Here is a 20580-nt window from a genome sequence, read left to right on the forward strand (position 1 = left end):
GAAAAGGCATGGGTATCAAATGATCTCTTTCCCAGTGTCCTCAGCCCTGAGGACACAGAGCCACACAGGGCTTTTCATGTACCTGGTCTCTGAAGACTGATTCTGGGTAGTAGCATTACCAAGGGCCCTCCCCTTGGGGTCTCTCAGCTGCAGGTGCTCTCTCACCGTTATTTTTGTCCCCTGATCTAGGGAATTCCCAGGCACAGTCGGTGCTCAGGGGACAGAGTATGCATGAACCCTGTGAGAACCCCCAAGTCACACTGTTTTTTTAGCCTGGGGAAGACTCTGTCATGGGTCATGCCTCTCCATGGCTCTAATGTGAACTTTTCCTAAAATTCTAACTCTTGTCTTGAGATGACTTGAGAGACAGGGTAAAGTCATCTGGCAAGGGACTGTGGGTAAATGACAGCTGCCACTCAGCTTTCTGATAGCAAGCCGGTCACCTAGTTGACTGCTTGTATCAGACCCTCCTTCCAAACTAATTAGGGGCAACCAATTATTTTTGTCTTGGTAGAAACACTTTCGAGAGTGAAAGCAAGGTGGACATTAATAATTATATGTCAGTAACAGTTATCAAGTTCTTGGTCCTGAAATCCAGGCGGGCACCTGAGCCTACGATGAAAGGAAGGTGGTGAGGAGGGTGCAGAAAGGGCTGGCACTTGGCAGCCGCTATGTGCACGGTATTACATATTCCATATCGTTACTCTGCTTGTTCAGGCCAAAGAAGCAAATTAGGTACTTTCTGTAGAGATCTGGTTACAATGAAAAAAAATCTCAGGCTGTGTGGAAGGCAGGTGCGTGGTTCTAAGTTAGAGGTAAGGTGTGTCTGCTTAGACAGTGGTGGGAAAAGGTGCCAGAGAGGCACAGAGGAGCACCTGCCAAGGCTCCCTGGAGGAGAAGTTATGAAGTCAAGTCCTAGGTAGGTAGTAAGCTTGGTTGGTAGGTTAGTAGCCTGTTTGTCAGGCCTGGCAGCTAGGCAGTGGAGCAGGGGCAGTTTTGGGTCATGGAGCATCCCTGGGCTGAGACCCAGCTAGGATCTGATGCCAGGCTCCTGAGGCTGGGTTGTGGGATCTGGAATGCTGCTATGTGGTATGGCTGGAGGTACTTTTGAAATGAGCCTTCTGGCTGCAGCAGGTGCCCCAGTGAGTGACCTTGGAAGAGTGAGTCCCTGTGATCAGGAATGGATTTGAGGAAGTGTGGAAGTGCCCAGCATGGCCACAGTACATCCACAATGGATTACGTCACATGCTGCTGGCACTGTAATGAGGGGGTGGGTGTGCCATTTTACCTGAGTGATAACACGAACACTATCTTGTGGTGGTGGGCGTGGAAACCAGAGCCAGTGTTCTATGGCTCAGCATCCCCGCCCACCCCCCCACCCCCCCACCCTCTCACTGGCAGATTCTAGGCAAATGTCTGCCACTGAGCTGTGTGCTGAGCCAAGGATGGACACTGTCATAACCCTGCTGGATGCTGTTCGAAGCACTTGGCAAACAGTGACCTAGAAAGTCCTAATAAAACCCGAGGCCATTTTACAGATGGATGAGGAGAAACCTGAGGCAGCTCCAGCATTACCCCATTTTACAGATGGGGAGCCTGCGGTAGTCACTGAAGGAGCTGGAATTTCTTTTTAAAAAGTGTTTGGTTTTAAATTCTGAGTAAACACAGGCCTATGTGTGGGTATGTGCCTTAGAGTGTAGTGCCCAGAGAGGCCAGAAGAGGGCAGAAGATCCCCTGGAGCTGGAGTTAGAGATTCTTGGTATGGATGCTGAACCGTCTCTCCAACCCCAAGGAGCTAAGACTTCACTGCAGGCCATTTGGCTCCAGAACTTCCTCCATACCCTCTTGTGTCTGGATTCACATTCTTCCCACAAATGGGGTGGGCGCCCTCCGAGAGGCCCTCGGTCCCCCTTAAAGCCCCGAAAGCTTTGATCTGGCGTAGTGTTGTCAACACCAGAGTCCAGTCATGAGGCACGAGTTCTCAGTCATCTGACCATAAGTGTTTTTAAAAGGCTATGTTCCCTTTGAAACATATCGTCACAGATCATGATAGCCCCCCCCCACCCCCCAGGTCACTTGAGCATTCAGAACTGAGCTGGCTAAGCCCTCGATGTCTGTGGTTCTCCTCAGGTGGAAAGGGGACTACGGGACCCGGATCCAGCAGTACTTCCCGTCTAACTATGTTGAGGATGTCTCTGCGGGCGATGCTGAGGAGATGGAAAAGCAGGCGAGTCTTCATCTTCTGTGGCACAGGCTTGGGAGGAGTCCCCTGAGCTATCTTGGGGTGTGGAGTGGGTGGGCAGGGGACAACTTTTGACATGTACTTGTTGGGGGTCTCTGCAGAGCGTGGCAGTGGAGCAGGCAGGGTACTGTAGAAATTGGGACTGGCCCCGAGTTGCCGTGGGTCTTTGTGCCGAGCCGGTTGTGTTTTAATCAGGTGGTGGCGGGCTGCGGCTTTGAAAGCACAGGAGAATCCCCACTGGAGTGAAAGTGGCCAGACAGGGGATTTGTCCTCTGCTCAAAGCAATGTGCAAATGAAACACGTTTGGTTTAGAGAGGCAGACATGCAGAACGTGCTTAGCATGGGGAAGGAACGGTGCCTTGTTGGGAGGTGCGACAGGGCCTTCTGGTGACTTTCCAAGCCGTGCTTTGGTACCCAGCCACCTTGTATTCGAGTGGTGGAAGGAAGTGGCCACTTGGGTTCATCGGCTTGCCCCAAAGAAGAACCTGTAATGTGGGCTTAGATCCCTTTAGAACCTGTAACATTTAATCTCTAAGGGCGACAAGGCACCTGCGGAGGGCTTCCTGGAGGAAGTAGTGTTTGAGTCTTAAAAGTGAAGCTGGGGTTTATTACCAAGTGACAGGCCCAGGGAGGAACAGTCCAAGCCTGGGTGTGTTCAGGAGGCTGGGGCAGGGACAGGACTCTCTTCACTGCATCTGTGTGTGACCAGAAGCCAGCTAGAGAAGCCTGGGACAGGACAGTGATAACAGCGGCTTTCCCATCGCAGCTGGATCCCAGGACGGTTCAAGTGTGCAGCAGGGAATAAAGGCTGACAAGGTTGGCCGGGGCTTGGAAAGCCTCAGACACCAGATGGCAGACCCCAGCTGTAGCTTTCGGTGGGACGTGGGGAACCACAGAAGGCTCTCGAGCTGCAGGAGTCGCAGGCCAAGCGGCCTTGTTTCATACGCACATCAGATGAGGTTTCTGTAATGGGGTTTGAAATTGGCTTTAGGGCTCCCAAAGTGTGTCTCTGTGGACTGGAAAACGCGTCGCACAGACTGTGGGTGCCCACGCGCTGCAGGGTCCCCATCATCTCCATGCTTTGGTTGACAGCGCCCTCCCCGTGGACGCTGTAATGAAAACACATTTTAAGCAACGCCACAGGTAGTGGTGGCGCTAAACGGCATGTCTAGAAACTGGTTGTCGTCTTATTATTTTGCTTATGACTGCTGAGAATTGGGTCTTATTTCTTCACAGATTATTGAAGACAATCCCCTCGGGTCTCTCTGCAGAGGCATATTGGATCTTAATACCTACAATGTTGGTATGTGCACGTGTTTTCTTAGCTTGATTCCAGTCTGGATCCACTTCGACTGCCCCCTGCCCCCCAAGCCTGGCTTTAGCACTAGCCTTAGCAGGGAGGTGACTGGCGGGAGTCCTGTGCCTTCCAGACTTACATGAGGTGGGGCTGAGGCCGGATGCATGGGGACTGATAGGTCCCCGATGGTGAAGTCTGTTGCCACCGTCTGCTAACACAGGACTGCCCTCTAAGAAGTACCGGTGACTTAGCTGTTGTCATGGTGTCAACATCTGCCCACGTGTCTGCTTTTCAGAGGGTTGAGCTGTTGATTGGTCAGGTTGTAGTGAAGCATAGAGCTGGGAGCAACAGTTGCTAAGCTCCTGAGGCCTCATGCCTGTTTCTTTCTCATTAGATCTTAGCTTCTGCAAGAAACCCGTCCTGCCCTGGTCAGCGCGTGTGGCACCAGGGATGTGATGGAGTGTTCTGTGTAGAGATAAGCCATGACTTGCACGCAGCTCTCTGTGCTCAGGGCCTGTCCACATTGAAGTGGGTGCATGGCAGCTTCCAGGGCTGTAGCTTCTGATTTACAGATGCACATCCCAAGCACAAAGCCCAAGGTCCCTTCATGGTGGCCCACTGATTCCTGAGCTGAATCTCCTCTTTCCTGGGGAGGTCCGAGCATGGTCCCCTTGGATTCCCATGACAACAATCCCAGGACCCCCACCTCCACCCCTGGACAGCCAGGACTTACTTTCTGTCCTTGTTTTCTTTTCCCTTTTCCATTCCTGTGACTCTGGTAGGGAAGGTGGAGGGGTTTTGCTCCAGATGATTAAACGGGTAAGTCCCTGGCAATCTTCCCGATGTGCTGGTCCTGGCAGACTCAATTCTCACCGTCATAGCTGATACCCTGGGTTGTCCCCTCCCTGTATTGTCCTGTTAGAGGACATAGGGATGTCACTCGGCTGTAGGGACTTGTCACCAGGGTGGAGCTGCCCTTCAGCTCTGCCACTGTGACTTTCCAAATATTGCTGTCACCTTGAGCCCTGGTTTTGTCTCCTATAGGAGTGTCACAGTGTCCCCACGAGGTTTGCTAAAAGAAAAAAAAAAAAAAAAAAACAAAACAACAACAACAAAAAAAACAAACCTGTGTATGTAGTCATCTGCTGGGGATGTCACCTCAGAGCTCAGAAAGTGCAGTCACCAGTACCGGGCAGATCAAGGGTAATCTTCATGTTCCTCTCTATAATTATCTTCTTTCTTTGTCATCTGCCAGTCAGCCTTGGTGTGCCTTCCTCCATCCTCACAGGATTGCTTCCTGGGTCTGGGTTTCCAAGCCCCATCATCTTTCTCTTCTAGGGACATCGTTCCTTGGATTTAAGGTTTATCTTAGGTCTGGCACATCTTGAGAGAGTGGGTACATCTACAAAAATTCCATTTCTAGATAACGTCACATTCGCACGGACGGGAGCTTGATAAATCTTTTTGGAGGCTAGTACTCAACCCAGTACACACCTTTACCAGTAACTTGACAAAAAGTTCAGACGTTGCCTTTCAGAAGGCAGGCATCCCCCATCAGCGCGTGACTGTAGCTGTGGTAGTTTAGGTGGGGGCACTAGTTCGAGGCGCGGTCTCGATGGTCACCTCCTGGGCCCATCAAGACCTTCCTGACCCTCTGTCTACAGTGAAGGCCCCCCAGGGGAAAAACCAGAAAGCCTTCGTCTTTATCCTGGAGCCTAAGAAACAGGGGGATCCTCCCGTGGAGTTCGCGACCGACCGTGTGGAGGAACTGTTTGAGTGGTTTCAGAGCATACGAGAGATCACTTGGAAGATGGACACCAAGGTGGGCCTAAGCACACTGGGGAGCGAGATGCCTACCCATCCCATCCCATGATGCCCTGGTGAGGCCAGGCACCAGTTCAGAGGCCATTGCTGTGTTTCAAAGGGAGCCTGCATTCTAAACTCTGGGGCTGGATACAGGTGGGGGCGGGGGAATTTAGTGGCATCAGCTGTAATCTGGTGGCCAGTGATGACAGAGTTCTGACATGGGGCAGGCAGGGTAAAAGCAGGGATTTCAGGTCATGCCAGCAGCTTACAAATCTGGTCTTGACACTGGCTGTGTAGCTCAGAGTTGGAGGCAATTCTGACTCTTGGGATGTATGGACCAACTTAGCCAGTATCCCTGAAGCACTCAGCTTAGGATGCAGGAAGTCAGTGAGTGACCTCCTAGCTGCTGATGCTCTTGTAAAAACATTCTGTCAGCCGCTGCCCTGGCCATCGAAAGTCTGCTGAGTCTGGGTCAGTATGAGAGGGTAGCTCTGTGAGAGAAAATGAGAAGTTAATCCTTGTCCGATAGTACTGTACAGTGCGCACGGGAATTGGAGTCCTCCCTCCCGTGGTCCACATGTATGGCTTAGGCCCTAAGGAGACAGCGGTCTGCACTGGGCTGTGCAGGGTGAGCTGGAGGCAAGGGGGAGATTTTGTATGTTTCAAAGGTATAGAGAAAAGAGGTGCTGCCCCATGGGGTTCACAGGGGTTTAGAGTACTGAGTCCTGGGGACCACCACAATGTGGCTTTAGGGGAGGGGGTTAGACAGGAGGCAGGGGCATAACGGGATGACAGACGTTCCCTCTCCTGCTATCGGGGTCACTACCTACTTCAGATTGACCTTGAACTTCCAAATTCTCTTGCCTCAGCCAGCCAAGTGCTGGGGTTCCTCTGCTTGTGGTTTCCTGTTTCCTGTTTATTATGCGTGCGCGCATGCGTGCATGCAGGCAGGTGTAACCGCTTGTGTGTGTGCATGGAAGCCAGAGGAGGGTGTCAGATACCATCTTTTATAACTCCTCCCCTTATTGCTTTGAGGCAGGGTGTCTCCCTCAACCTAGAACTTAGTTTGTGGGTTCAGGCTGGCAACAGAAGGCCTCAGCAATCCCCCTGCCTCTTCCCCACCAGTGTGTTGGAGTTGCAGGTGTGAAAGACCACACCCGGCTTATCATGTGGGTGCTGGGAGCTGAACTCAGGTTGTCGTGGTTGCAGAGTGAGTTGTGTTAACCACCGGGCTGCCTCTCCAGCTCATGCCTGTGTGACTTTAGAGAAGCCCTGGACTCCAAGCCCTGGGTGGAAACAGGATGGCAGAGAATCTTCAGAGGATAGAGGAGAGGGGGATTGTCTTCAGGACAAGAAAACACCCAGCCCTGGATGCTTGGGCGTGGTGGGGAGAGCTGTTCAAGGGAGCCAGAGTGTGATGTGGTGCAGATGCTGGCTCAGTGCTGTATCGAGTTCATCTCCACAGGAGAACAACATGAAGTACTGGGAGAGGAACCAGTCCATTGCCATAGAGCTCTCTGACTTGGTTGTGTACTGCAAGCCAACTAGCAAAACCAAGGACCATTTGGGTAAGTCTCCTGCGTAAGACCCTTCCCAGTGAGCTCCGATGTTTGCTGTGAGCTGGATGCTGTCTGGACAGTACACAGAGATTGCATTTTTGCCTCCTAACGAATCTAGGCAGAAGTCCTTTTTGGTATCCCCATAGCCAAGATGTCGGTGGTTCTAAATAAAAGGTAAACTTGTCATATGCCTAGAAGGAAAGGTTGTGGGGAGAACCGGGTACCTTTGCACTGCACAAGACCCTCTTTGTAGTGCTGAATACTGCCAAAGGCAAGAGGTACCAACTGAGGTGTGACTGTCATGCCCTGTAGGTATTTTTGTATATGTGTGTTGGTTACTTCCCCCACAGTCATGCTGACAGGCCAACCTGATCCAGACAGTTCTTCACTGAGACTCTCTGCCTATGTGATTCCAGGTTGTGTTGAGTTGACAATTAGAATTAGCCATCATGGTGGGTGTTGGTGTATTACAGGTGTAGTTGTGTGTGGAGGCCAGAGGCTGGCCAGTCTTGGCTGTGGTTCCTCAGCTGTCCATTGTGTTTATTTGAGATAGGCTCTGTCACTGGGGCTTGGACTCAGCAAGCAGGCTAGGCTGGCTGACCGGCGAGCTCTGCATGCCGGCATACTGGAATTACAAGTGCATAATACCACACTTTTTTTTTTTTTTAAAGTAACTTGTGGACTTGGACTCAGGACCTTCAGCTTACAGTTGGCACTTTAAGGAGTTGGCCACCACCCTCTCTCTTCAGTGTCTTTTCAAGAGAATCCTGGTTTCTTTTTGTCACCTGGGCCTTATGCCATCACACCCAGAAGCAAGGGTGACTGTCTCCTCTGTCTCAGTCATTGTTCTCTTGATATGAAGAGACATAATCATGGCAACTCTTACAGAGGGAAGCATAGAACTGGAGACTTGCTTACAGGTTCAGAGGTTTAGTCTGTTGTCATCAGGGTGGGAAGCATGGTGGGAAGCAGGCAGACGTGGTGCTGGAGAGGCAGCTGAGAGTGCTACATCTGGATCCTCAGGCAGCAGGAAGACGGAGAAAGCTACTGGGCCAGGCTTGGGCCCTGGAAAGCTCAAAGCCCACCCCCCAGTGACACACTTGCTCCAACAAGGCCACACCTACTCCAATAAGGCCACATCTCTAAATACTGCCACTCGGTGGCGACCAAGCATTTAAATCTATGAGCCTATGGGGGCTGTTCTTATTCAAAGGATTATATCCTCTCTGCAGAAAATCCCGACTTCCGAGAAATTCGCTCTTTTGTGGAGACAAAGGCAGACAGCATTGTCAGGCAAAAGCCTGTGGATCTATTGCGGTACAACCAGAAGGGCCTAACCCGCGTCTACCCCAAGGGACAGAGAGTTGACTCTTCCAACTACGACCCCTTCCGTCTGTGGCTGTGTGGCTCCCAGATGGTGGCACTCAATTTCCAGACTCCAGGTAAAGGATGAAGGTAGCCAGCCTGTGCAGGCCAGGCAGTGGCCCTGTCACGGCTAGCAACATCACCTGGGTGGCTAGTGGGATGTGGTTGTTTCCGAACAAGTGACTGTGCTGGCCCATCAAGGCTGAACTTGAATGCTGGTTAGTGCAAAGCCCTAGGGACTGACACATGGCTGAAGGGGGCTTGGTGATCACGAGTGACAGAGGTATTGCCATTCTGGTTTAGGAAGGGAACATAATAGCTTATTGAACTAGTGTTATTTTTAAAACAAAATCCCAAATGTATGATTTACCAAATGAAGACTCAGGAGTCAGATGCTGTGGTGAAAGCCTCCTCAGAGAGGGAGAGAAAGCACCCAGCTGACCTTCCCACTCCACTGACGTCCCAGAAGGAAAAGGCTCCTTCTCCACACTGTCTTAAAACACCCTTCAACTCACAGACCCTCCTTTCCCTCTCCTGGCTTCTCTTATGTTCACTCCCTGTCAACTGGTTGCTTGCTCCGCCTCTCGATCTATGGTTGACTTTATTTAATCCTCTTTACACAAGGCTCTTGGGTGAAAGGTGTTCCCTAGGGCTGAGCCGCACCACAACAAGAGAAGGTTTTTCCAGTTCACAATCCCGGGGTTCACAGTGTGATCAAATATCCTGCAACAGGTAAATCTCAGAGGGGCTTGCAGCTCCAGGTGTGGCTGGATCCAGGCTTTCGGTGACTACCTTACCCTTTCCTCTTCATGTGCTTTCTCTCCAAGGGCTTCTTGGTTATTCTCTAGAAACTTACGTTACCACGCATGCAAACTTTAGACATTTTACGTCCTGTGGATTTATTTGTTTGTTTGTTTTTTTAATTTAACAACTTCACCCAACCCAACTTTAGGAATCTGTAGGTCAGGTCCCATCCCTGTCTATCACAGATGCCACTGCCTCCCAGACCCTCCCATGACTCTTGTTCCCAGGTGTAGGTGCACAGCTGTGGGGCAGACTTTTTCTTAAAGATTTGTTTATTTTATGTATATGAGTACACCATAGCTGTCTTCAGACACACCAGAAGAGGGCATCGGATCCCATTACAGATAGTTGTGAGCCACCATGTGGTTGCTGGGAATTGAACTCAGGACCTTTGGAAGAGCAACAGTGCTCTTAACCTCCGAGCTATCTCTCTAGCCGGGGACAGACATTTCTTACTCCTGCGGAATACACCCTCCAACCCCCAGACCACTGAGCACCTGTATCCTGTGGCACTGTGGCACTTGCCCCAGTTCCAACTCTAGCCTGGTGGGGATGGGCACACTCTTCTGGTGTAGGTCACTACTGTAGTTTCATGAAGCTTGTTTGCTCTTTGCTCATCAGGTGAGAAAACTGACATTCAATTGTAGTTATAGTTTCTGGTCAAGGCTCTGCTCTTTGAGTAACATTAACTCTTTCCCCTCACCAACTCAAGGGATGTTTGCATTAGTTTTCCTGCCAAAGCGGTTGGTCCTCTTTGTATCCCACCAAGACGGCTTTTTATTTATAACTCTAAATACCTGCCTGTTGCTTAAACCAAGATGAAATTTTTAAAAATATTTATTTATTTTATGTATGTGAGTCTACTGTCACTGTCTTCAGACACACCAGAAGAGGACATCGGATCCCACTGCAGATGGTTGTGAGCCACCATGTGGTTGCTGGGAATTGAACTCAGGATCTCTGGAAGAGCAGCCAGTGTTCTTAACCTCCGAGCCATCTCTCTAGCCCCGAACTGAGATAAATTTTAAAACAAATTTATTATTGTGTGTGTATGTGTGGGTGTGTTTGCCATGGCCCACAGGCGAAGGTGAAGGTTGGAAGAACACGGTACTTATGCCATGGCACACGTGTGGAGGTCAGAGGACAGGGTGTGTATGTCATGGCACACGTGTGGAGGTCAGAGGACAGGGTGTGTATGTCATAGCCCACGTGTGGAGGTCAGGGGACAGGGTGTGTATGTCATAGCACATGTGTGGAGGTCAGGGGACAGGGTGTGTATGTCATGGCACACGTGTGGAGGCCAGATGATGACCCGTAGAGTCTTTCCTTCCATCTTTATGTGATTCTGGAGACCACACTCAGGTCAGTGCCTTTATCTACATGCTGAACCACCTGTCCCTTGAACTATGATTTACTCTGTTTTCTGAATGCTGGGGATGGAACACTGGGCCTGCATGTGCCAAGCAAATGTTCTACCCCTGGTCTACACCCAGTGTTTGTAGATTCTGATTCCTTAAGGTTCACACCCTTCCAGACACCATGTAAGATTGTTTCCTGGTGTGGGATTCTTTTCTAATGTTCCTCTTGTTTCCTTGGAGTCAGATGTCTTTTTTGAACAGCTGCCCCTAGTCATCACAGGAAGGTCATGTCGCCTGTGCCCATGAGCGCCTGGAGCTGGTGTTCCCTGGCTGCCCCATAGCATCCCTCTGCTCTCTTTTCAGACAAGTACATGCAGATGAACCATGCACTGTTCTCACTCAATGGGAGGACAGGCTACGTCCTGCAGCCTGAGAGCATGCGCTCTGAGAAGTATGACCCGATGCCCCCGGAGTCCCAGAGGAAGATCCTGATGACACTCACTGTCAAGGTAGAGGGGACAGATGGGCGGGGCTCCCTGGGGATGGGGAAACTCTTGCCTCTCTGTTAATCCACCACCATCTCCACAGCACTGCAGGCTCATATGGTTCACCCTGGGATCATCCTGGGCTGAAAACCCTTCCTGTCACTTACCTAGTCTGGGTGTGACGTGTGCACTTGGAGTTCATGTGAGGTCAACCTCTGGCTGAGCGGAAAGTTCATTTCTCCTTTGCCTTAGAGAGGTCAGAGCTTGTTTTTCCTCTCTGTCTCTTCCTCTCTGTCTCTTCTTTCTCTTTTCTTTCTTCTTTCTTTTTTTCTTTTTTTTTTTTCTTTTTTTTTTTTCTTTTTTTTTTGAGACAGGGCTTTTCTGTGTAGCCCCGGCCATAGTGGAACTTACTATGTAGACCAGGCTGTCCTCAAACTCAGAGATCTGTGTGCCTCCTGCACACTGGGATTAAAGGTGTGTGCCACGACAGCCCAGCATGAGCTTTCTTAAATTCATCCAGTCCTTGGCATTTTAGGAAGATATGAAAGAGAGAGAGAGAGAGAGAGAGAGAGAGAGAGAGAGAGAGAGAGAGAGTTCCTAAGATCCAGGAAGTTAAAACGAGACGGGCCAGGATGTAGCTTGGTTTTTGGAGTGCTTGTCCAGTATGCAGGAAGCCCCGGGAGCACCAGGGAGACAGAGGCAGAAGGATTGAGGGTGAGGCTGGCTTTGTCTACATAGCAAGTTTGAAGCCAGCTTAGGATAAATGAGACTTCATTTTAGAAAGTAAAATGAAGTATTTGTAAGGTCCTTAGTAGATAAGGGTCAGTTATAAACAGACCACCCCACTGTCTTCTGTCTGGGAAACCCAGTCCCAAGGAAACCATGCACCTGTGCTCAGGTAAGACTCTCCTGGTGAATCACATGGCCTGGGGGACCCACTACCACTTTTTAATCATCAAACAGTGATGGTGGGCCGGGTCGGCGTCCACGCCTCTGAGAGAGGTGGTGACTTCTCCACTGATTAAAGGTAGTTTTGAATGTGTTGGGTCTGACTCTAGAGTCCCAGAAAAATCCACGAAGCACTACTGTGTGGGTCAAATTCAACCCTCCTGGGGCAGAGCCAGGAGAATTCCAATCCTTGCTTTCTGTGTCCCAGGTTCTCGGTGCCAGGCACCTCCCCAAACTAGGGAGGAGTATTGCCTGTCCCTTTGTGGAGGTGGAAATCTGCGGTGCTGAGTACGACAGCAACAAATTCAAGACAACGGTTGTGAGTAAGTAGTTTGTGTGGGTGTGCCCAGGCAGTGCTGGGGCCAGAGGTGTCTTCCCCAGTCATTACCCATCTTAGGTTTTGAGACGATCGTCTTCTCTCTGTGAACCTGGAGCTCCTCAGTTCAGGCACTCTGGCTGGCCAGTGAGCTGCAGTGATCTGCCAGTGTCTCCCGCTGCCTTACAGACATACCTGCTTGGCTTTACATGGAGGCTGGGGTCTATGCTCAGGTTGTCCTGTTTGCTATAGCAAGCACTGGATGCAAGCGTCTCCCCAGCCTTGCTGGTCTTTCTTTTTAAAGGTCTAAGAGAGCAGACTGCTACATGGGTTATGGTTCCTTGGTGAAATTTTTTTTAAAATTATTTATTTATTTAATGTTTATGAGTACACTGTCACTGTCTTCAGACACACCAGAAGAGGGCATCGGATCCCATTATAGATGGTTGTGAGCCACCATGTGGTTGCTGGGAATTGAACTCAGAACCTCTGGAAGAGCAGTCAGTGCTCTTAACCGCTGAGCCATCTCTCCAGCCCTCCTTGGTGATTTTTATAATGTACCTTTGCTGTTGTGTGTCTTCCTTTCCGAGCTACAGTCTGTAGTAGGGGAAACTGAGTCACCTGCCCAGGGAACAACTCAGGTGCAGACCAATTCAGCTGGCCTTTTTATAGTGTGGCAGGTTTGCTGTGTGTCTTGCCTTACAAGGATGGTCCACCATGAGAACTCCCAACAGGCTTCAGAGATCCCCCCCAGTCCACTTTCCTCCTCAGGCCGAGGGGTCCGGCAGCTCACATGTGCTCTGCTCACCTCTTTTCTTGATCCTCTCCCCCTGAGTTCCACTCTACTGTTCCCTGCTTCCCTTCTCCTATCCCAGGAGGTGAGACTGGTGAGTCCTCATGTTGCTCTGGCCATGGAAGGCGGGCCTGCAGCAGGATTGCTTGCTGCCGAATGAAGTAACAAAAGATAACCCTTCTGGGCTTCTTAGAGCTGGGCATAGATGCAAATTCATTTGCAAGTTGGCAGAGGGATTGGTTCCAAGTTGAGGCTGCAGAGACTGGCTTACCTGTGGGGGCAGGGCGCCAGCATCAGTAACAAGCTTTGGTCTCTTTCTAGACGACAATGGGCTTAGCCCTGTCTGGGCTCCCACTCAGGAGAAGGTGACATTTGAAATTTATGATCCAAACCTCGCGTTCCTACGCTTTGTGGTCTACGAAGAAGACATGTTCAGTGATCCCAACTTCCTGGCTCATGCCACATACCCCATTAAAGGTATCAAATCAGGTAAGGAGCCTTGGCAAGGAGGTTCAGTTTGGGGGAGCCAAGTTCTTTGGTCTGTGCTGTGGGCTGTAAAAGGAACACACCAACATCTTTCCTAGTTTAGATTAAACTGCTACAAAGCCACTCAGATGGGTATTAGGCACAGGAGTCGGGGGAAAGCAGAGAAAGGCTGAGTCCTTTCAACTTCGGCATCTTTGAGGAAACCATCTGTGTTAGACTACCCTTAACCTGGCGCTGTTTGCTTTCATTTTTGAGATGCCTCAGGTATTTTGTCTCCATTAGAAGATGGAGAAATATGTTCTAATACAAGCCAAGCATGTCCTTGGCCTGCGTCATAAGGCTGAGGTTCTGAGCATCCACAGGGTCCGAGTCTCCTAAGCGTTCCACGCTTAACGTCTCATACTAGATTTGGAGGCTGACTTCCTTGTCGGATTTCTTTTTATGCTGAACACGATACAACCCCTCCTGTTGTAGAAAAGGCCTGTGTGTGTTTGCTTGTCATTAAGCCAAAGCGGGTCACATATGAACCTGTAAATTTGAGCATCTCTCAGCTCCCCCCTACCCCCATCACAGAAGCTTCTCTTCACAGGAGACCGTAATAAATACAGAGAGGAGAAAACCATAGAGATAGGACATTATATCACTTCTCTCCCCAAAAGCTCAGGGAACATTTAGAAAGAGGGAGCAGAAAGGTCACCAGAGCCACTGAGGTACACACAGCATATAAGACCAGTACGAGAACAAGCCAGTCCTGAATCACAGCTCCGGATGGGGGGACGGATCATGAAGTCCCACTCCATGATGAGAAGCTGTTAGCAGCCAGTGGTTCCTGGGAGTGGGAGAACCTCACCTTCTTCAGGGATTCAGCCTCTGAGAGGCTACCCAGCCCCAGGAGATGGCCCCACACTTACACAATACGTGTACTCTGTGGGTTTTAAAAAAAGAATACATGATGTAGGGAGGGGAAGTGGTGGTGACGAGCTAGGGGACAGATGTGACCAGAGCACACCGTATACAGATATGAAATTCTTGGGCAATAAAAAACATGAAATAACAAAACCCACTCTATTGAATTTTTCCAGGGCAGCTAAGACAGTGTTTTTACGAGACTTGGGGTTTCTCTGAAGGTGGCTGTCTTAGATAGGGTTTTACTGCTGTCAACAGACACCATGACCAAGGCAACTCTTATAAGGACAACATTTAATTGGGGCTGGCTTAAAGGTTCAGAGGTTCAGTTCATTATCATCAAGATAGAAATATGGCATTGTCCAGTCAGGCATGATGCAGGAGGAGCTGAGAGTTCTACATCTTCACCTGAAGGCTGCTAGCAGAATACTGGCCTCCAGGCAGCTAGGATGAGGATCTTACAGCCCATACCCACAATGACACACCCACTCCAACAAGGCCACACCCACTCCAACAAGGCCACGCCCACCACAACAAGGCCACACCCACTCCGCTATGGCCACACCCTCTCCAACAGGGCCACACCTACTCCCAAAAGGCCACACCCACTCTAACAGGACCACACCCACCCCAACAAGGCCACACATGGCGATTCATGAGGCAGACACCATAGATCCTTCTGGATTCCCCAGGAGGTCACTGTTCCCTTGTTTCCCAGAGCAGTCATTTTTCAAGAAAAAAGAAATTACTATCATTTTTTGTCATTTAGATCAAATTACCATCTTTTGATGTTTGGGAGCCTGGGCTCTATTCAGTGCTGAACTGGGTCTTTTGAAAACTTGTACCACGCCACCCCTTCTTTCATGAAGTCGCTCAGCTTCTGTAGCCATTTTCCCCACTCCCTGATAGATGTGTTCCAACCATCAGATGCCTTAGGGGCTCCTGTTTGAAAATGCTGATATCTGGGTCCACCATGGGATGCTCCGATTCAGCCCAGGGTGGCACTCCAGTTTCAGCCTGTATCGTGGCCAGCTCCCTGGGAGGAGAACCTAGGAAGTGGTCCCCAGCTGCCAGTCTTACTGCTGAGGACCCAAACACTGGAGTAAGAGTCTGGGGAAATGTTTATAAAGCCTCAGATTTCTATTTAGCAATTTAGAAATCGCATTTGAGTGTGACACACACTAACAATAGCAAGTACTCCTTGATGGTTAACATATATGACAGGTGACCTTAACGTCAGCACCTGAGCTGCTGGACTCTGATTTCCTATGTGCTTTTTCAGACTAGCCCAGCAATCGGGGTTTGGAAATGATGCTGCCTTCTCCCATCAAAAAAAGTGAATCTTTGCAGTTCTGCTCTTAATGACCTCATGGCATTAAGGAACCAGGGCCAGCTCATTCCTGGACTGCCTTGCTCCTCCCCTGACCCTATCATTCTTTGGAAGATGGGGAAGGTGACCCTTGGGATGCAGTCAGAGCTTGTGGCACCCTGACTTTCCTTACTGGTAGGGAAAAAAATTCTCCTAAGATGAATTAGCTTAGAGATTGAAAAGAAAAACCCAACAAGGAAACATGGAGGTAGATTAATAATGGGAGTCTCCGCCCTGTTCTAACCAGGAGATAATCACAGCATGGCTCTCTCTCTCTCCTTGCAGGCTCCTGGCATATCTATATTCATGAGAGGCAGGAAAGAAAATGAATAGTCCTTTTGTGAGGATGGCTTCCAGGGCAGTCTAAACTCGAAAATAAACTTTGCCCATTGTTAGGATAGCTGCATTTAAGCTTTCAAACCAGCTGGGCCTGGCTCAGACAAACTTACTGCACTCAGCTACCTTAATTTCCATTTCTTTAATCCTTACAGTAATCCTGTGAGCCCCGCCCCCCTCAATAATTTTTACTTTTAAAATCTGAGCACATTGGGCCCTGGAGATGTGAAATCACTCGTTCAAGGTCACAGGCTGGAGCTTGCCCCCTTGTTTTTCCTTCTCTGTAGACTGTCCTTGAGGGGCCTCTTATTTCAAGTGGGCACTTAAAGCCCCCAGTGCAGACCTTCCTTCACTTCCCTTCTCCATGTGAAATAAACAAAACTAAAAATAATACAGTTTTCATGTTTGGTGAAACTGAGAAATAGCCTGGCTCTAGTCCACGAGAGGCTTCCCAGAGCTGGGCAGTAAGAGGAGATGTGAGGGAGCAGGGGCTGAGCCCATTCTTCCTAGCTCAAGAGGGACACGTCGTCAGTCAGTCCTGCCCTATAGTTGGAGTGCACAGCTACCTGGCAGTGCCCTGGGCCACCCCTGAATACTCTGAGGTCTGGTTTATTCTCCCAGTTCATCAACACTAAACTGTCCTCAGGTCAGCCCATAAGATGCACAGAATCTGTGTCTGAACAGATTCACAAGGGGTTAGAGCTACAGAATCTGCACTTGCCATCTTAACGGGAGTCACAAACTACATTAAGCTGGACCAGTATTGTGCTGGTATCTGCACAATTATCAAACCAGACAGAAGCTAGAGCAGCCAACAAACTAAGGACTGCCTAAAATCTCAACATCCATCAGGTGGGAATAGGTCAGGGAATTTCAGTACAGCAGAATTTACTGAACTCGGAATGTCCCCCAAGTGCTAGAGGGTCTGGGGGGTACAGGGGATGTGGCCTGAGAGTTGTATACCTATCCCAACTATCACACATGTATAAAGTTAAAGGACGGATCCATTTGAAATGTACAATTAGGAATTCTGTGTCACATGGGCACAAGAGAAAAAAGCCAGATAACTAAGACATTCACAAGGAAGTTAAGTAAAAAAAAGACAGAGGGTATTGAGCAATTTAACAGTATGTTTGAGCTGGGCAGTGGTGGTGCATACCTTTAATCCCAGCACTTGGGAAACTGAGTTTGAGGCCAGCTTGGTCTACATAGTGAGTTCCAAGACAACCAGGGCTGATAAACAGAGAAATCCTGTCTTGATACAACAACAACAAAAAAACAAATCAACAATGAAACATATACCCAAGCCTTTCTTTGTGGGAGGCTAATGGCTGTAATAATGGCTGTAAACCAGGGCATAAGGCAACTTGTTTCCAAGATGCCCTGCCACAGGGAGATGTTACTTTATCACTCGATAAAAATTTTCTTGCCTGCTTTAAAAGAAGTCAACAGGATGCAAATGTTCTATACATTGGTATAGAAACAATAACACCTTAAAAAATATCCAAAATAAGGAGCCAAATGGTAGGCAGGCTAGGGGTTGGGTGGCTATGTCTTTTTCCTTATCCTAAGCAGCAGCAGCAGCAGCGGCGTAGAGAGTCAATAGGTATTGCTTAAAGGTGAAAAGCTGGGGCTGGCGAGACGGCACAGCAAGAAAAGGTGCTTGCAGCCAAGCCCGACAACCTGGTTCGGTCCTCACATGGTGGAAGGAGAGAAATGGCTCTGCACAGTCTGTCCTCACCTCTGCACGTGTACACACAAACATATTTGTAAAGGCGATAGGATAATATATAGTGTAGATATTCCCTAAGAGAATGAGCCAACACATAGATGGAGGACGATGAAAGGAAACAGGGGCGTGTCTATTCTGGGCATCGCTTATCCTAGAGGCTCGGCAGATACCATGTAAATGAAAAGCTCTCGGGACAAAGGGGCCATTAGAAGGGATGGCTAAGATGGAAGACGGTATGTAAGCCATGAGGGACTGTGCGTTGGATCTGTGCTTTTTTATTTTTTTAAAATAAACCTTACTGTAAAGATCCAAATAAACAGTACACGCTGGAACGGACCTCTTAAGTCTCTCCCTATCAATACGCTTTTATACGGTTAGAGCAGCCATTATGAAGCGGCAGCTTCTCATTGGATTTCACACTTGCACTATTGAGTGTTCTTATGCACTTCTCCGCCACCCAAACCAGAAAAGTCAAAGGACGTAATTAGAACTAGAAAAACCATTAGCTTTATGTTGCCTTTTGTAACTGGTGTCTGTTACCTGCAGCCAGTCCTTGTTCATTACCTAATGTTTAGCTTTTCTCTCTTTCCTCAGTGTTACATTGTATCCACACATGCACATTTGTTTATATGTTTAAGATACAGATCTTATTGGCTAGGGATCTGGGCTTTGTAAAAGAAATACATCTGCTTAGAGAGGAAAGGCCAGTCACAGTGGTGTGCCGTAGGCTAGGGAGCAGGTAGCCAATGTTTTCTGTGGATTCCTTTAGACAAGGCAACCAATCGGCTGTTGAGATGGATTGCTGCAAACACTGTTTAACGGGGCTGGGGCCGCGGATCGGCTCAAGTTCATGTGGATCCTAATTGTAAATAGGAAATAGGTTCCAGAGAGAGTGATCAATACAGCCATAGACTGCCAAGAGATAGTCAGATAGGAAACTATTGAAGATAAAGGCTACTCCCTAGCCCTGTGCTTTGTGATGGCCTGAGAGGAGATGGTGGATTGAAGACTCATTACTGTTCTGACTCTTGTGACTTTATGAGTACTTAAGGAATTAAACCATAGTCGTTATCAATCACTCTAATTTCAATGAGGGGAAGTCTGTAGATTCTTACTTCTTTCTAAAAATTGCATTTATTAATTGTACATTTGTAAGTACACGTGTGGGAGTTGTTTCTCTCCTTTCCTATGGGAACCCAGGATGCCAGGCATGGCAGCAGGCACCTTTACCTGATGAGCCATCTTGTCAGCCCAGTTTTGATTTCTTCTGAGATAATCATTTCTAGTTGTTGGATGTTTGAACTGTGACTTTAGGATGGGAATTTGGGCATCTGGGTAGTACGCCTCAGCATGGCACACTGACCTTTCTACCCTCAGAATGGGCGTGCCATCTCCAGGATGTCACAAGAAAGCCAAGAGCTGATGTTGATGGCCTGCCATTGGCTCTTCTCCTCCTGTTTCTGCTCCAGGATTTAGGTCAGTCCCTCTGAAGAACGGGTACAGTGAAGACATTGAACTGGCGTCCCTCCTGGTTTTCTGTGAGATGCGGCCAGTTCTGGTGAGTGGTGGACACTGACATGTTTGGCCAGGGGTGGGAATATAATGGAAATACTTGGGATTAATGAGCTGAAGCCCTCTCAGGACCAGTCAAGGTTCTGGGTTTTCCTCCTCAGCATCCTTTCTCAAGGATTGCTGTGGGATTCTGGAGTGGCCTGTACAGTCTGCAGGGAGAGGTCCTGGGAAGAGGTTCCTCCATGGTTACTTGTCACCAACAGCCTGAGCAGATGATGCTTCTCCAGACAAGCTCATCCTTTGTGGATGTGTTTCCCATCTGTTGACCTTGTGTCATTGCTTCAAAGGGTCTGTGTGGGGGAAGGCTGGACCCTGATTCCCATGGGGTGGCGACTCTCTCTGCACTAGATGAATCTTTTTGTCTTGAAGAGTTCTCGTTTCTCCTTTGACCAACCAGCTTGGTTGTGGGTTGAAGTCACTTTATCACTGTGACCAAGACTTGACAAGAAAGCACGGTCAGGGAGGAGAGTTTGGCTCACAGTTTGATGGGATACAGTCCACTGTGGAGAGGAAAACATGGTAACTCTGTGGCAGGGGGAGTTTGGACAGCTTCTTGCTGAGGAATTGGGAAGCAGAGACTGTATAAGAAGGTGGATTGGGCTAAAAACTTCAATGCCCACCATCAGTGACTCTCTTCTTCCACAGCTTTGCCACCACCAGCTGGGGACCACATTTAAACAAACACATGTCGGTGTGGGGTCCTTTTGCATTCAAATGGTAACATGTAAGACTGGTGAGAAGATCTTGGCTTCACTGAACAATACCAAAGAGCACAATGGATTTACTCTAGGCTCTTGTAGTTGATAACCCATGTTAGCAAGATTTTTTTTTTTGTTTCATTTTCCTTTCTTTTATTGAAATTAGATTTTCTTTTATACAATATATTCTGATCACGGTTCCCCTCCCTCAACTCCTCTGAGATTCCCCTTATCTTCCCTCCCTCGAGAATCCACACCCATCCCGTCCTTCATTAGAACACAAGAGGCGTCTAAGGAATGATAACAAAACAAAATAAAACAAAAACAAACAAACCAGAACAGGACAATACAAAGAAAAATAGCCAAAGAAAAAGCACATGATACACACATAGGTGCAGAGACACACATATTTGTATGCACAGGAATTCCCTAAAAACACAAAACTGGAAGCCATATATATGTATATGTATATGATGTATATGTATATATACACAAACATATATACACA

The 20580-nt window shown here is 48.7% G+C and overlaps 1 protein-coding gene across 1 annotated transcript in view; it reads left to right on the plus strand.

Moving 5' to 3' along the window:
- The window catches only part of Plcg2 (phospholipase C gamma 2), a 131746-nt gene that overhangs the window by 97969 nt on the left and 13197 nt on the right, over positions 1-20580 (plus strand). Inside the window, exons 23-31 of the mRNA XM_034522442.2 lie at positions 2131-2227; positions 3479-3545; positions 5204-5361; positions 6811-6913; positions 8137-8346; positions 10795-10940; positions 12073-12187; positions 13295-13462; positions 19272-19360. Coding sequence (XP_034378333.1) covers positions 2131-2227; positions 3479-3545; positions 5204-5361; positions 6811-6913; positions 8137-8346; positions 10795-10940; positions 12073-12187; positions 13295-13462; positions 19272-19360 — 1153 coding nt within the window. The remainder of the gene's footprint in view (positions 1-2130; positions 2228-3478; positions 3546-5203; positions 5362-6810; positions 6914-8136; positions 8347-10794; positions 10941-12072; positions 12188-13294; positions 13463-19271; positions 19361-20580) is intronic.

Source organism: Arvicanthis niloticus, chromosome 18 (genome assembly GCF_011762505.2).
Source record: "Arvicanthis niloticus isolate mArvNil1 chromosome 18, mArvNil1.pat.X, whole genome shotgun sequence".
NCBI classification, from domain to species: domain Eukaryota; kingdom Metazoa; phylum Chordata; class Mammalia; order Rodentia; family Muridae; genus Arvicanthis; species Arvicanthis niloticus.